The 16,222-nt window shown below is 42.5% G+C and overlaps 1 protein-coding gene across 1 annotated transcript in view; it reads left to right on the forward strand.

The window, feature by feature from the left end:
* UVRAG (UV radiation resistance associated) overlaps positions 1–16,222 on the forward strand; it is a 205,852-nt gene that overhangs the window by 61,314 nt on the left and 128,316 nt on the right. Inside the window, exons 5-6 of the mRNA XM_030200046.1 lie at positions 2,219–2,293; positions 10,999–11,084. Coding sequence (XP_030055906.1) covers positions 2,219–2,293; positions 10,999–11,084 — 161 coding nt within the window. The remainder of the gene's footprint in view (positions 1–2,218; positions 2,294–10,998; positions 11,085–16,222) is intronic.

Genomic DNA, 16,222 nt, shown 5'->3' on the forward strand with positions numbered 1-16,222 from the left:
CGCAAATCCCATACCATTCTAGTAGCTTTTCTTTGCACCGCTTCAATTTTTTTTTACATCCTTAGCAAGGTACGGCCTCCAAAACTGAACACAATACTCCAGATGGGGCCTCACCAACGACTTGTACAGGGGCATCAACACTTCCTTTCTTCTGCTGGTCACACCTCTCTCTATACAGCCTAGCAACCTTCTCGCTATGGCCACCGCCTTGTCACACTGTTTCGTCGCCTTCAGATCCTCGGATACTATCACCCCAAGATCCCTCTCCCCAAGATCCCTCTCCTCCTCAGTACATATCAGACTCTCACCGCCTAACACATACGTCTCTCGTGGGTTTCTACTTCCTAGGTGCATCACTTTGCATTTCTTCGCATTGAATTTTAATTGCCAAACCGTAGACCATTCTTCTAGCTTCTGTAGATCTTTTTTTCATGTTTTCCACTCGGCTCGACTCCACTTCAGAATTCCTCAGTGGTACCAAGCCACTGGATTGTTCTCAGCCTGTATTTGAGTCACTTCACAGCTACATCACTCTCTACAATGTTTGGTCCTTTGAGTAGCAATCAATAAAGTGTTTTTTAAGCTCCATCTCCTGGGTTGTTTTCGTCTGTGGTCAGCCTTCACTCCTGGTGATTTGTTTCCTCTTTTTGTGCAATACCACTGGCCCCCTATCCCATAGCACAGGGTTTTGACATTCAATTACAAAGTTCTACACTCTGGCAGTCCCTCCTACCTGTCTTTTATTACCCCATATACATCAACCTGTTCCCTTCGTTCTGCCTCGGGCGGATAGTGGTGTGATCCGATGGATGGTTCAGCAGTGTCCCCTGCCATGGCAGCAATAATTTTATTGAACCCTCTAAATATTCCCTTTCATTTATACTCTTCTCTACTGTCCTATACTAAGTTGTAGTTCCTTTTCTTATCTTTTGAAATTTTTTATTAAGTTTGTTGTAAACCTCTTTGATTTTTATTTGAAAGGTGGTATAATCAAGCTATAACAGTAAACATAAACAATGTTTTATCTTGTTAATCTTGCTCATGTATATGTAAAAAAGATGTTGGTCTTAGTCATGCTAAAGCAGTGTGTTCAGTTTTTGGTCTCTTGGTCTCTCAAAATTCTCAGGTTTTGCTTATTCCAAAAGATCTTCCACTTACATTCTTAGTAAACATGATAAGGTAACCCCGCTTTATACGAATGCATTGGCTTCCTATAGAAGCCAGAATCTTGTATAAGCTTTCCTGCTTGATATTTAAGATTGTTCAGTGAACAGCACCACATTATGGGGCCCTTTTTACTAAGGTGTGCTAACAGATTTAGCATGCAGTAACGATTAGTGCTCCCTAGATGCCGTGCAGCCCATTGTATACCTATGGGCTGCATGCACATAACACACACTAATGATGTTAAATCCGTTAGTGCACCTTAGTAAAAGCATCCCTATATGTATAGACTAACCTGTATGCCATGTTCTAAAAAATATTCAGCATGCAATCCTACAAGATTGGTTTTTCCTGATCCTAAGGTATTAATTTTGTAAGATTTTTTTTCTTCATTTCCTTATCAAGTGGCTAAATCTTGGAAAATATTGCCAGTGAAGATTTCCCTGACTAATTATGACATTTTTAAAAGAGCTGTGAAAACTATTTTGTTTTGTGAACGTCATATCTAACACACACAACCTGTAGTTTACCACATATTGCTTTTTTCAGATCCTTGTTTTTCAGAGATTTTTATTCTTATTGTTTAGTTCTTTTGGATGAAAATATTTCTGGATGAGTTGTAAATTCTTACATATATGTTCTAGCTCTTTGTCTGTAATCCTTTTTGAACTTCACGGTATAATGTTCTCTGTAAGATCTACTTAGGCCTGTCTATATATATGCGTGCTTATGTGATTATCCCTTGTGTAAGTGAATAGTAGTCACGTTTCACCCTCATGCTCCATTGGATTAAAGACATCACAGAATTAAACTACATGTGATGTGTTTTACTACTGACGTAGCCTGAGGGTGAAATGTGCCCACGTTGGGTCTTACATTCAAAAATGTCAATTTTTATTATGTCTGTGAAGTGGTGGTCTTTGGACTTTGTGTATTATCTAGCCTCTGTGTTTTGTTCCTAAGTAAATAGTGGAGGATTTTTACAAGTAGCATGATGCCATATAGTGAGCTGTTTCTTTGTGGCGATGAGTTTTTATTTTCTACCTTCTTGCAGATGCATGCACGAAATCAAAATGAAATCATTTTTGGGCTAAATGATGGGTATTATGGAGCCGCATTTGAACACAAGGTAAGAAATATAGTATCATAGGAAGACATGTATGTATTTTGCAACATTTTCATATCATTAAATAAAAACTGCTGGATGCCAGAAACCCAGCTATGGTACACTAGTACTGCATCTATAACATAACCAATCGAGAACTTTTCTTTGAGGACAAACAGGATAGCAAGCCTAAACAATATAGTAGATGCCATTGACAGATTCTGACACAGGAATGCTTCTCCAGCTGCATTGATTGGGAAGCTTTTGTGATCTTACCTTGCACATGCCTCATTTAGAACCTGCCACTGTTGGATGGGACCACCTTGGTCTCATCCTTCTACAGAGCTGGTTGAATGCGTTACTGGTTTTATGTTTTATTTCCTTTTTCTGTATTCACAAGTATAGGCCTCCATTGAAGGCTTGAGTGTCCCACTATGGTACATTTTCAAAATTGAGTCATTTTTGTTACATGTCTCAGAAAAAATTCCTAGTGGCTTTTTAAGAAGCACACCCAGTGTGCAAGACCATATTATAACAGATACTTGTAAGTGATGCTTGCAGTACCTGGGGCCTGATCGTGAATACTATAGCTATGATTTGTGTTAAAGGTGTCCAAGAGATCTTCAGGGTTGAGAAAAGCTGCATGAAAATATTTTTGAGTCTAAGTCTGATCCATTGGTATTTGAAGGATCAGTCTTTATGGGTCCAAGAGCTGTATTGGATGCATCAGTCCCTGTCAACAATGAGCATCAATAGAGACCATTGGAACTGGACATTTCACCGACTCCTGCCCAATGAAGAGCTAAAATTAGTCCTCCTTGAACATTGAAGCCTTCAACAGATGGCACTGTAAATGTAGCAAAAGCAAGTAGATTTTGAAAGGTTCAAAAGAACACACAAGCTTACAGAAAAGGCCAGAGAAAATTATGAAGCAGAAGTACACAGGAACCTCCTTCTAGAAAGACTCTGGCTCAAAGTAGGGCAGGAGATTAAAAAAAAAAAAAAAAAGGCAACGATGATAGCCTTTATATAGAGCAATTACAGCCAGTCTATAAGCAGCACCAGTAAAAGTCAGAAGAATGTTGCCAGTTCATAAGCAGAAAAGGTACAAAGCATAGTTTAGCCCAGAGAGAGACACAGCAAGCTACAGATCTTGCATACCAGGCAATGGTGACAGAGGCAATTACAGACATGAAACCTCACACAGATTCACAAGGAGAGAATGAGTCCCAATACTCTGTCACCTCTAAGCATAGTTCCAGAAATTCTAGAACTTCTAGATCTATAAAATCACACAGGACCAGCCATTCTGGTCAGTCTACAACTAGTTCAGTTGGTGGCCAGGCTTGAGCTAAAGCAGAAGCTTCTAAAGCACGTCAGCAAGAAGCAGCCATAAAAATTGAGAAGCTTAGAATAGAAAAAATAAAGCTGCACACAAAGGAGTTGGATATTGCCTTGGAGGTGCTTCAGCAAGAGAAGGAACCAGCTGCCGTTGATAATGAAGCCAAGGCTGTTGAAGCCACAAGGCAGGATGTTGGGGAGAGCCAGCTTAGTCATATTATCGCAGAAGATTCTGCCTAGTGAACTGCAGCCTATGTGAAGGCTTATACTGCAGCACATGCTAGCTCGGTCAGTCTGACTTAGAAGAGTCATCAGATTTAGGGAAAGTATGTCCCTTTGCACCAACTAGCTCACCTGAAAGAAGCATTCCTAGGCCAAAAAATGCCAAGGAGGCAAGTTGCCACCACAGTGATCCACACGATTGCATGCGTACGAATGCACCATCATTGGCTTTTACTCCAGAAAAGCACTCCAAGGGAAATGCTTCATTTCAACCACAGTTCCTGGTGTCACATAGGAATTTGGCTCAAATAAATGCTGAGCAGTTGCACCCAGGAGTGCATTAGCTAAACACCCTGTGGTTCAGCAAGAGGCACCTGCCCAGTCACACTCCACACCTGACTCCAGACAAATTGTGGCAAACAGCCAGCCACAGGTACCTATGGCCATCACACTAGAAACTTCAGAGAGAAAAGATCTAGCAACATTCATGGCATACAAAAAGATGGCGAGCATGGAGATTACCCAGTTCAGTGACAGCCCCGAAAAGTATAGAGGATGGAAATCTTAAGGATACCCTATCAATTAGGAAGCCTACCCTAAAGCAAGAAATGAATTTGAGGATAAAATGGCTGGGAACTGAGTCAGCCTAATGTTTAAAAGGGATTAATGAATACATATTTATATGATCTCCAGAGGATTGAAAGAAAAGTGGAAGAGGGCTGTGCAGCACTATGGCAGCCCAGAAGCAATCCAAAAGGCACTGATGAAGATCATAAGGAATTTTCCAAAGGTTATAAGTAAAGATAGTGACAAGTTACAAGAATTAGGAGATCTCCTTCAGGAACTGGAAACAATCAAAACTGATCTGAATCTTCTAGGCCTATGCTACTTGGATACAGTTTGGGGTAAAACAAAATGTGAAAGTGCTAAACCCCTACAAGAAAAGCTACACTGGCTACCACTCAAAGAACGCATCACGTTCAAAATATGTACCCTAGTTCACAAAATCACGGAGATGCCCCAGCCTGCATGTCAGACCTGATGGACCTATCACCCAGGAACGCCACAAAATCATCCCGCACATTCCTCAATCTTCACTTCCCCAGCTGCAAAGGTCTAAAATACAAACTAATGCATGCGTCAACCTTTTCCTACTTGAGCACACAATTCTGGAATGCGCTGCCACGCAACTTAAAAACGATATACGAACTAACTAACTTCTGCAAATTACTGAAGACAATACATTTCTTGATTAGCTTTCGAAGGTTGCCCTTCTTCGTCAGATCGGAAATAAGCAAATGTGGTAGATGACAGTATATATAAGTAAAACATCCAAGCATTTCATTGACAGTCTAACAGGGTGGGGATGGGTAGGAGGTATGCATGGGAACATCAAAGCATTTCAGAGATAGTCTAACAGGATGGGGGTGGATAGGTGAGAGGAGGGTGATAAACATAGCAGTACAACGTTATGGTTTATAATGGGATAGAAAACCCAGATCTTTGTTAAGTCCTGTCTGTTGGGTGTCAAAATATTCAATCATTCTGACTTCAAAGGTCTTATGTTCCTGCATTGTTTTAAAGTTACCTTTCAGGATTCTTACTATGAAGTCACTGGTACAGTTATCTGGTTTTGTTAAGTGCTGGCCCACAGGGGTGGGAACCCGGCTGGCACCAGTATTGTTCATGTGATGTCTGTGTAAATTAAATCTTGTCTTTAGCATCTGGCCTGTTTCTCCAATATAACATCCTTCGTTTGCCTTTTTGCGGATGATACTAAGATTTGTAACAGAGTGGACACCCGGGAGGGAGTGGAAAAAATGAAAAAGGATCTGCGGAAGCTAGAAGAATGGTCTAAGGTTTGGCAATTAAAATTCAATGCGAAGAAATGCAAAATGATGCACTTAGGGAGTAGAAATCCATGGGAGACATATGTGTTAGGCGGGGAGAGTCTGATAGGTACCGACGGGGAGAGGGATCTTGGGGTGATAGTATCTGAGGATCTGAAGGCGAGGAAGCAGTGTGACAAGGCGGTGGCCGTAAGTAGAAGGTTGCTAGGCTGTATAGAAAGGGGAGTGACCAGCAGAAGAAAAGAGGTTTTAATGCCCCTGTATAAGTCGTTGGTGAGGCCCCACCTGGAGTATTGTGTTCAGTTCTGGAGGCCGTATTTTGCTAAGGATGTAAAAAGAATTGAAGCGGTGCAAAGAAAAGCTACGAGAATGATACGGGATTTGCGTTACAAGACGTATGAGGAGAGACTTGCTGACCTGAACATGTATACCCTGGAGGAAAGGAGAAACAGGGGTGATATGATACGGACTTTCAAATATCTGAAAGGTATTAATCCGCAAACGAACCTTTTCCGTAGATGGGAAGGCGGTAGAACTAGAGGGCACGATACGAGATTGAAGGGGGGCAGACTCAGAAAAATGTCAGGAAGTATTTTTTCACGGAGAGAGTGGTGGATGCTTTGAATGCTCTCCCGCGGGAGGTGGTGGAGATGAAAACGGTAACGGAATTCAAACGTGTGGGATAAACATAAAGGAATCCTGTTCCGAGGGAATGGATCCTCAGAAGCTTAGTTGAGATTAGGTGGCAGAGCCAGTGGTTGGAGGCGGGGTTGGTGGTTGGGAGGTGAGGATAGTGCTGGGCAGACTTATAAGGTCTGTGCCCTGAAAATGACAGATACAAATCAAGGTAAAGTATACACAAAAGTAGCACATATGAGTTTATCTTGTTGGGCAGACTGGATGGACCATGCAGGTCTTTTTCTGCCGTCATCTACTATGTTACTATGTATGTTACTGAAGACACATCTCTTTAACAAGGTATACCACAAAGATCAACAAATGTGAACTCCAACACACATATCCAGAATTGCCTTACGATATTTATTTGACACACTACTATCATGCTTTATCACTATCATGTCACCCAAGATCCTTTTGTAATACTAAATGTTTATTTTCTTATGTATTTCCACTATTCATGATGTATTGTAAGCCACATTGAGCCTGCAAAGAGGTGGAAAAATGGGGGATACAAATGCAATAAATAAAATAAACAAGATTATAACAAAGCTGCCATACAACAAAAGAGATAAGTGGTCATTATTAGACACAAACTATAAAGAATACAACCAAGGGATGTTTCCTCTGCCTCAGAAGGAGGACCTTCTCTTTCTGGACACTCTCACTTTCACTGAGGGGGGTCATTCTTCCTTCCACCTCTCCTAAGTGGAGGGGGTTTACCACAAAAGAAAAATCACTCTCTGAACTGGTTGTCAACTTCAATCTCAATGTGCTTTATTGTCTCTCATACTTAATTTAGCAGTCATCAATCAGAAGCAGAAGCGAGCAAAGTGCAGCTAGCAAGGTAAAAAAAGAGAGGTATTAGAAGTAAGAGCTAGGAAAAGGATCGACTCCGCAAGCCTCCATCCAACTCCCCCGAGCCTAGGTACAGGACTGTCTTTTATAGGTATATTGATCTCTCTCTAGCCCACCTCCTTCCTGTTTTGCTCCTTTCTGTCACGTAGACCATAGGCATACCACAATTGATCCATCCTAAATACCAGACAACGAAACCGATACTAGAAATAGACAAAAATGAACTCTCAATATTTGACTTCTTCACCTAATCTGTCAATTACTGAACCTTAACACAATACCACTTGATGATTTCTTATTCCGGAAAAGAATCTTTAACACTTGACTGCTTAATTTACTTTGTCATGTACGAACATTACTGCAATACCACTCTGTATTTCTTAATCCGGAATTGGCGATCGCCATTACGGTACAATGTAAGCCACATTGAGCCTGCAAATAGGTGGGAAAATGTGGGATACAAATGCAACAAATAAATAAGAGTAAGCCTACTTCTACAGGAACCCCAGTCTTAGAGTCGAGCCACAGCGGGGAGAAGGAAGCAGAGCGTCACTACTGAATGTTACTCTAAACTGCACAAGTGTGCAGAGGTAGCCACAGTGGAAGGTCATGCACCAAGATGTGTAGCTAAGTATATCCAAAAGAACAACCAGAAAAGGCAATAAAGATGTGTGCCATCATAGATGAGTAGAGTAATCAGTCCCTGGCAAGGACAGCATTCTTTGACCTATTTGACTTCCAAGGAGCTCACTATCCCTACCATCTTGAAACCTGTACAGGGATGACGAAAAGTACAGAGAGAAGAGTAAGTGGATATGTAAAAGAAGCAATGCATGGCAGCAACAAGACCCATCTATGACTCTCATTGAGTGTTATCAGGTACTTGATAACAGGGATGAAATTCCCACTGCAGAGGTTGCATATCATCACCCTCATTTGCAACCTATAGTGGAGTACCTGTAGCCTTTGGACCCAAATGACGATGTCTTACTCTTATTGGAAAGAGATGTACCAACATTGTTCAGAGTTCATGAGTTGCATGCAGGTCCACTCGATTTTCCATATGCCTACTGACTTGCCCTTGGATGATTGATAATAGGTGATATCTGTCTTAACAGATTGAAGAGACCAAGTATAGATGTATACAAAACATGCATCTTGAGAACAGGTGCACAAGTTTGTTCAAGCATGGTTTATAACCATCTGCACGTAAAGGAGCTTTTCAGCTGGGAAGAACAAGACCCCAACTCAACAATCAGATTGCTTCTCTACCAGATTTAGAACTTCTAGGGAATTCAGTGTTCCAAGTTGCCAAGGATGGTGACAAACCAACTCTTTCAGTAGAGTTCTTGAGAATCACTAATACAGAATTCTCAAAAGATGAGTCACAGTTGGGTAGCTCCTCTACCATTTCAGATGCCCATATTGGAACTCCCTAATAACAGAGAACAAGCGCTGTCCTAACTCCATTGCAGAAGACTTTTAAAGAAGGAAACCAGAGTCAAAACAACACTTTATAACATTCATGCAAAACATTCTGGATAATGGCCATGCAGAGCAAGCTCTGGCCCCTTTGGGGCTCATCACTAAAACCTTTCTGAGTGAAGATGAGAGAGTCAGTAAACTGGAAATCAGGACTGTGAACCAAGGGACAGCAAAGACCTTCATCTGACCAGTCACTGACGTGGTACTACATGAACTCCATGGACCGTTGTCCACTCCAGAGACTCTGAGACTTTTCCTCTCTTTTATGTTGTTTGTAGTTTGTGTTGTCTGTCTCTCGCTTCAGCTGCTGCGAGACTGCATGAGAAAAGTCACTTGAACAACAGAACTTGACAAGCAAGGAGTTGTCACTTTTCGAGATCCAGCTTTATTAATGGATCTTGCATGCTTATAATGTTGACAGTTTTGAAAATTAAATATTGGTATCTACTGATACTAGGTGGAGTATTGCATGGAGGCAGATAATAGGGTTATATAATACTACTATAAGTCCTTGTAGTCTGTTCCCTGTTATAGGGTCTTTTAGAGCACATGTCTAGCATCCTGTGTCTTATGGGGCTCTTTCTATTGGCTTGCCCCCCTTCTCTCGCCTTCAAATCTGTAAAAGTTAGTCTACAGTATGTTTCCTCTGTGAACTGAAACTGCCTAGCTTGTTTTTGTGTTGTTTTGGTGCATGATCGCTTCAAACCTTTATGACTCTATCAAAACCTCACCAGTGTAAAACTATAAACAGCATTACTATTCAGTTTGTTGCTGAAATCTCCCATCCTCTTTTGCATGGCGAGAGAGCTGGTTGAGAACAGATTCCTAATTTGCAAGGCAAAAACCCTTGTCCAGCTCAAATGAACTGTAAGTTAATTTTCCTTGTTTGATTACTGTAGTGCTTCCCAAACCTGGTCCTTGGGGCACCCCAGCAAGTCAGGTTTTCAGGATATCCACAATGAATATACGTAAAACATATTTGCATGGCCTCCTTCCAATGCGTTTAAATCTGTCTCATGAAGAATTATTGAGGATATCATAAAAACCTGACTGGCCGGGGTGCCCCCAGGACCAGGTTTGGGAACCACTGAATTACTGCGTTTTAAGAAGATTTTGGCATATTTCTTAAATAAAAAAATTAAATTGATACCAATTTGAAGTACTGAAATCTGCTCAAATCGTGTCTCCTGGTATAGCCAGATTTCCTAAGGGGTCTTCACATTTCAAAGGAACCAGCTTATTATCAAAATGAGATCTAATTGTTTTTACTTTCCTCTGAAAGAAATCTGCTAATTATGACACAGTAGGTATTATGTCTGATATTAAATCTTGACAACGATGTGTGTTAAGATTATGCACCATCTGAAAAAGATATTTAGTATTAATTGTATCTGCCCCTACTAATTTAGAATAGTATGCTCTTTTTAAAAAACTTTTAATGGGGTCTTATCATGAATTGCCTGTCTCCAGCTTTTTTTCTTTTTAATTGGAGATTGTGTTGTCTTTTAGCCAGGCACATTCCAATTTCCTACAGCATCTTTTTAACTTTAACAGATCTTCATCAAACCAAAGATATATCCAAAGATATAGTAGAACTGGTAAAAGTATAGAAAAGTATGAGGAAGGGCTGAAGAGATTAGGGCGCCTTTGCTGAGGGGAGGTGATAGAGCTCTATAACAATCCTGACTGGAGTGGAACAGGTAATAGATTGTTTACTCTTTAAAAAAAAATACAAAGACTAGGGGACACTCCATAAGAGAAAATATTTTTTTCACTCAACATAAAGTTATGCTCTGGAACTCTTTGCTGGAGCAAGTAGTAAAAACAGTTATTGTAGGCTGGGATTTAAAAAGGTTTGGATAAATTCTTGAAGTCCATAACCCATTAAGGTAGACCTGGGTAAAGTCGCTGCTTAGGCTGGGGGTGGATGGACTCTTGCTACATTTTGAGACTCTACCAGGTACGACTGGTCACTGTTAGAAACAGGTTATTGGGCTAGATTGACTCTTGACTTGATCCCGTAGGGCAGCTCTTATTTGGATATGTTCTGTTCTGTTTTTGTGACCCCCACAGTCAGGTGTTCAGAATATCCACAATGAAGGCTCATAAAAAAGATTGTGTAGAGTAAGCCTCTAGTGTGTACAGATTTATCAATGATACTCATTATTAATGTTCTAAAAACTGAATTGATTTTGAGATTACCCTGACAGATTTGGAAAGTCCTAATCACTGTAATACCTGCTTTCGTTTTTTAGTAAAAAATTTGTGTTTCTTTTTATATACCTTTTCTTTCAGGATCATGCAGATACACAGCGAAGCAGTCACCTTCAGGTTGATCAGAACTCTGTTCGTAATTCCTATGATGTCTTTTCTTTACTTAGGTAAGACTTGATGATTCTGAAATGCTCATATAAGACCCTCTGTATTTTAAAGGAAATATTATTATTATTATATATTAGGATTTATTTACTACTACTATTTACCGCCTTTTTGAAATAATTCACTCAAGGCAATAATTGTCAACATTGATTAGAGATGTACATCAGACTAGAGGAATGCTGAACTAATTTTTCAAGTTGAATTCTAAAGAAGGGTCTTGTTTGTGGTCTTTAATCCATGCCTCATCTTTGGCAGATGCTTGTGTTTTCTTCAGGCTGCTAGAGCTCTTTGCTGCTTTTCACAGATCAGTCCAGAACTTATGGATGTGTCCATCGACCAGGAGATGGAAATGGAGAAAGAAAGTAGTTCTTTTTGATTTGCCCCTAAAGGGGATCAGGCAACTGTAGAATACTTGGTATTTTCTCTGTCTCCAAGTGGATGGAACAGTGAGTTCTGCAGCTCTGGTCTGCATAGTCCTCACATGTTCCTCAACTAGTTTCTTCTGGTTCAGTTGAGCAAATCTTCTTTTCTGTAAAGCAATGAAATTGAATTTGAAGTTAGGAAATACTTGGAGGGATCCAAGTGCTTTCCCTCTTCTTTCCCCCATTCTCCAATAGGTACTTTTTTGCTGGGGTTATGGAACAGGGAGAATTCCACTGTATCTTGGGCACTGCTCATGCTGTCTTAAAACGGTTACATTTCTGATATTAGATTGTTTAGCACTGGTCTTGGTAGAAATCAGAGACTTATCTGTGGCTTTTCTACGTGCTTTAAAAGTTATTTTGTATTAGCCCTCCTGCCCCCTCCCCCACCTTTTCTCTAAAGCAGTCTCCTGGTCTTGGAGGCAGGCTTTTGTTGCAAAGCAGCGGTGTAGTAAGGTGTTTTAATGCAGCATTGGAGTTTGGTTTCACAGCTAACACATTCTACAGATCTTTGGAGCTGTTCTGGACCTGGTGCTACAAATGGGGAGAGTGTTCCTGATGTTACGGTGGGTGGGTGATCGTGTGACATCTAGTGATCACCAAATGGTGTGGTTCAATATTACGACACAGGAGGAGAGGGCTTATACAAGATTGAAGGTCATAAGCTTCAAAAGAACTAATTTTGCCAAGATGGGGGAATTTCTCAAGGAAGAGATAGTTGGATGGGAACAGCTGAAGGAAGAAGAATATCAGTGGGCAAAATTGAAAGGAGCTATTTTAAAGGCGACAAATCTTTCTCCGAGGACAAGCAGGCTTTATAATTCTCACAAGTGGGTGACACCAATCTGTGTCACCCGGTCTGGCATTTACCATAGCTAAATGAGAGCTTTGTGGAGCATGAGGCACACTTCATTGCGCATGCACGAGTGCCTTCCCACCTGCCACGACAACACGGTCTCCTCAGTTCTTCTTTTTCCACGTGAGGAGAAGGTGTTTTTCTTATCTCCTCTTAATTCTGTTCCTGTTGTTGGAACCTCCATCTTTTTCGTCCTTTAGTTTCTTTAGTTTTTTGCCTGGTTTTAAGTTTTGTTTGATTTTCGGTCATGATCAGGCCATTTTTAGGCCTTGACTTCGGCTGGGACTTTTCCTTTCATTGACAATTTTCAGGCACCATCGTGTTGTTTAATTCAGGCAACTAAGTTTTTCTGTCCATTTCCATGAAGATTCCCAATGGGTTCAAGCACTGTACCTGGTGCAATCGGACAATATCTGGGAAAGAAACACATTCTTGGTGTCTGCAGTGTCTTGGGCCCGACCATAGCCCTGCTAACTGTGTTCTCTGTCTTCGCAGGAAGAAAAGGACCCAGGTTTCCAGAGAGGCTTTTGGAGCCAAGTCCGGTTCCTTGACATCGGCATTGAGGTCAGAGGCATCGACGTTGAGCCGGCTTCGGGAACGTTGGTAAGCACGACAGCTACTAGACCCTCAGACACTGGGAGCAGTGAAGCATTGAGTGGGTCTCCACCTGCTTTGGGACCCTCCGTTGGACCTGACCCTGAGGTGACGTATGGATTTGATGACGTCCTCATCGGCACCGAGGAGCCATGCTGACATTCTTCGGCGAAGGCCAAGATGCATCATCATCGATTACCCTCGACACGTGGTGCCGGATGTTCGGGGCTGTCGTAGGACTCCAGCACCCAAGAAGCATCAGCGTCAGGAGGACTGCTCCCCCTCCATATAGGAGGTACCGATGCGCCTGTCTCTTAGCAGCTAAGATCCAGCTACCGTTTCGACCCCAGTGGTTCTGCAACCTGCGCCTCTGCCGGCACTCCAGCTCTTCCCGATGTAGGCACTCAATGAGCCAATCTGGGCCTACTCCCTCAACTGCTGGATGGCCTCATGCAACGTTGTGCATTGGCACTGGGGGTGCTTGTGCCTACCCTGCCTCCCATTGCGGCCCCGCTTGGCCCTCAGCCTGTTGTGCGGCTTGCGACTCTGGTGCCGCATGCAGCCCCGGTGTCGACTGCCAACCAAGCCAGCACTCCTCGATGTCAATGGAGGAAGCTTCGCTGGAGTTGAAAAGGGAGTCGACGTCTTGATGCCGTTCTCGAGAAGCAGGTTCCATCTCGACACTCCCAATGGGAAGTACTGTCTGACACTGTAGAGGAGCGCTTATTGGATTCAGAGGAGGATCCCAGGTACTTTTCCTTGGACAAGTCTTATGGGATTTCCTTTGAAGCCTCATCCGCCACCTTTGGAAGTGGAGGATGAGCCCAGGGCCAAGATGCTTGAGGTCCTGGACTATACATCTCCTCCTAAGAAGGCTGTGAGTGCATCTCTCCGTGAGGTACTCAAGGATGTCCTTGTCAGGAACTGGGAATTGGGAATCCCCTCTGTCGGTCCCTGTCATGCCCAAGAACATTGACTCCGAGTATCGGCTCCATAACTTTCTTGATTTTGATAGGCCTCAGTTGCTTCACAATTCCATTGTGGTGGAATCTGCTCTTAAAAGAGCCAGGAGTACTAGGTACTATACCTTGGCGCCCCCAGGCAGAGAAACTAGAACCCTGGATTCTTTAAAATGTACCAGGCTTCAGTGCTCATCTCTAGTATACAATCCTACCAGCTGTTCATGAGCATCTACTTGCGAAACTCGGTGCGACAGCTGTCGGACTTGGTTGAGACGCTCGCTCCAAAGCAGGCCACGCCTTTCGCCAGTTGGTCAGGCAGCAAAAGGTTTGTTGAAAGTTCTTGGCCAGGGGCACTTAGGACACTTTTGATGTGGCATCCCTGATCTCTGCTCAAAGTATAGCAATGCGCAGACCCTCATTGCTGTGTGTGTCTGACTTGGAAAACTCTGTTCAGTAGAGATTGGCGGATACCCCTTGCTAGGGGGATAACCTTTTTGGAGAGAAGGTTGAAGAGGTCACTGACCAAATAAAAAAACACACTGATAACTATCTTTTCTCTCCCGTTGGGCGCCTTCAGCTAGGAGGACCTTTGGCAAGCTAAGGAGGAGTTCCTATTCCTATCCTAGGCATAGGTACAACTCTTCGGCTCACCAGCCTACTCAGGCTCAAACCCAGCATGTTTGTTCACGTCAACAGTGTGCGCCTAAGCCCCCTGCTGCTCCCCAGGCAAAGGAAGGGGTGATCTTTTGACTGGCTCCAGCAGAGCATAGCCACAGTAAAAATGTCCATCCCTGTTGACTTGCCGGTCGGAGGGAGACTAAAATTATTTCTCCAAAGGTCTCCTCTTATAACCTCTGTCTGGTGGGTTCTTCAAATAGTCCATCTCAGATATGTCCTCATTTGGTTCAGCTGTCAGCACAGGCAGGTACTTGCAGAGGAACTCTCCGCACTTCTGAAGGCCCATGCAATCAAACCCATTCCACCATGGGAAGAAGGGCAGGGATTTTGTTCCAGGTACTTGTGCAGAAGAAAATATGGTGGATGCGTCCCATCCTAGACCTAAGGGCCTTGAACAGATTCCTAGTCCAAGAAAAGTTCAGGATGGTTTCCCTGGGCAACCTTCTCCCAGTGATTCAGGAAAATGATTGGCTATGCTCTCCTGACTTAAAGGAGGCATATACTCATATCCTGATACTTCCAGCTCACTGGAACTATCTTCGATTTTGGCAGGGTGCACATCACTTTCAGTACCGTGTGCTGCCTTTTGGCCTCTCGTCAACTCTCAGGGTCTTCACCAAATGTCTAGCGGTAGTTGCGGCATCGCTACTCAAAGTGGGAGGCCATGTGTTCTTGACGATTGGCTGATGAAGACCACCTCAGAGGAGGTTGCTCAGGAGTCAATGTGCTTGACTTTTCGGGTGCTTGAGCTTCTAAGGTTTGCCTTAAAAGTATAAGAACAGAGTCTCAGTGCTCAATCAAATCCTGCTTCCATGATAACCAAATCATTGAGGTATCCAGGACTTCAAACAAATCCCAGGAGAAACTTTCTTGCTTCGGCATTCAAATTAAAATTCAATGTGTCACCTATGCATTCCTATACTTTTAAGACTCTCAGGAAATTTTATCATCAAGGATAATAATAATAATCCATTTGAATGAGCAGGGAATAACAGCTAGACTAAAATTCAGTTTGTCAGCATCATTGGATGCTGTTTGAACTTTAATATCGGACATATTGGGACATTAGTTCTGCTTTTGATATGATATATATGAATGTGAGGGATTGTAGTTGATTGCATTTTATAATAATTGTATGACATTTGTTTGCTTCTCGAAACCCGTTTTCCTTTTTGCTTTTTATTTATTTACTAGTAAAAAAAACCCGTTTCTGATGCAAATGAAACGGGGGCTAGCAAGGTTTTCTTCAGAGTGTGCATGTGGGAGTGTGTGTGTCCCTGCCCTCTGCCCTCTCTCCCTCCCCCTCCCCCTTGGAGTCCAGTCCTTCAGTGTTGTTTCCTGCTGTTCTGTGTTTTTGTTACAGAGAGAGTGAGGGCATCTCTCTCCCCTCCCCTCTCTGAATCCTTCACTGTTTGGTGGGATTTCCTGCTGTGCAGTTTTCCTTCGCTCATGGGGAAACCGGATATCTCTGGCGCTTCACACTTCCGGCTGGAGGCTTCAGTGGTGCCTTTTATATATATAGATATTGTATGCTTTAAATATGCTATATTATTTACTAGTAAAAAAGGCCCGTTTCTGACACAAATGCGCTAGCAAGGTTTTCCTCGGAGTGTGTATGTTTGAGAGAG

This window comes from Microcaecilia unicolor, chromosome 4, assembly GCF_901765095.1.
Source record: "Microcaecilia unicolor chromosome 4, aMicUni1.1, whole genome shotgun sequence".
NCBI classification, from domain to species: domain Eukaryota; kingdom Metazoa; phylum Chordata; class Amphibia; order Gymnophiona; family Siphonopidae; genus Microcaecilia; species Microcaecilia unicolor.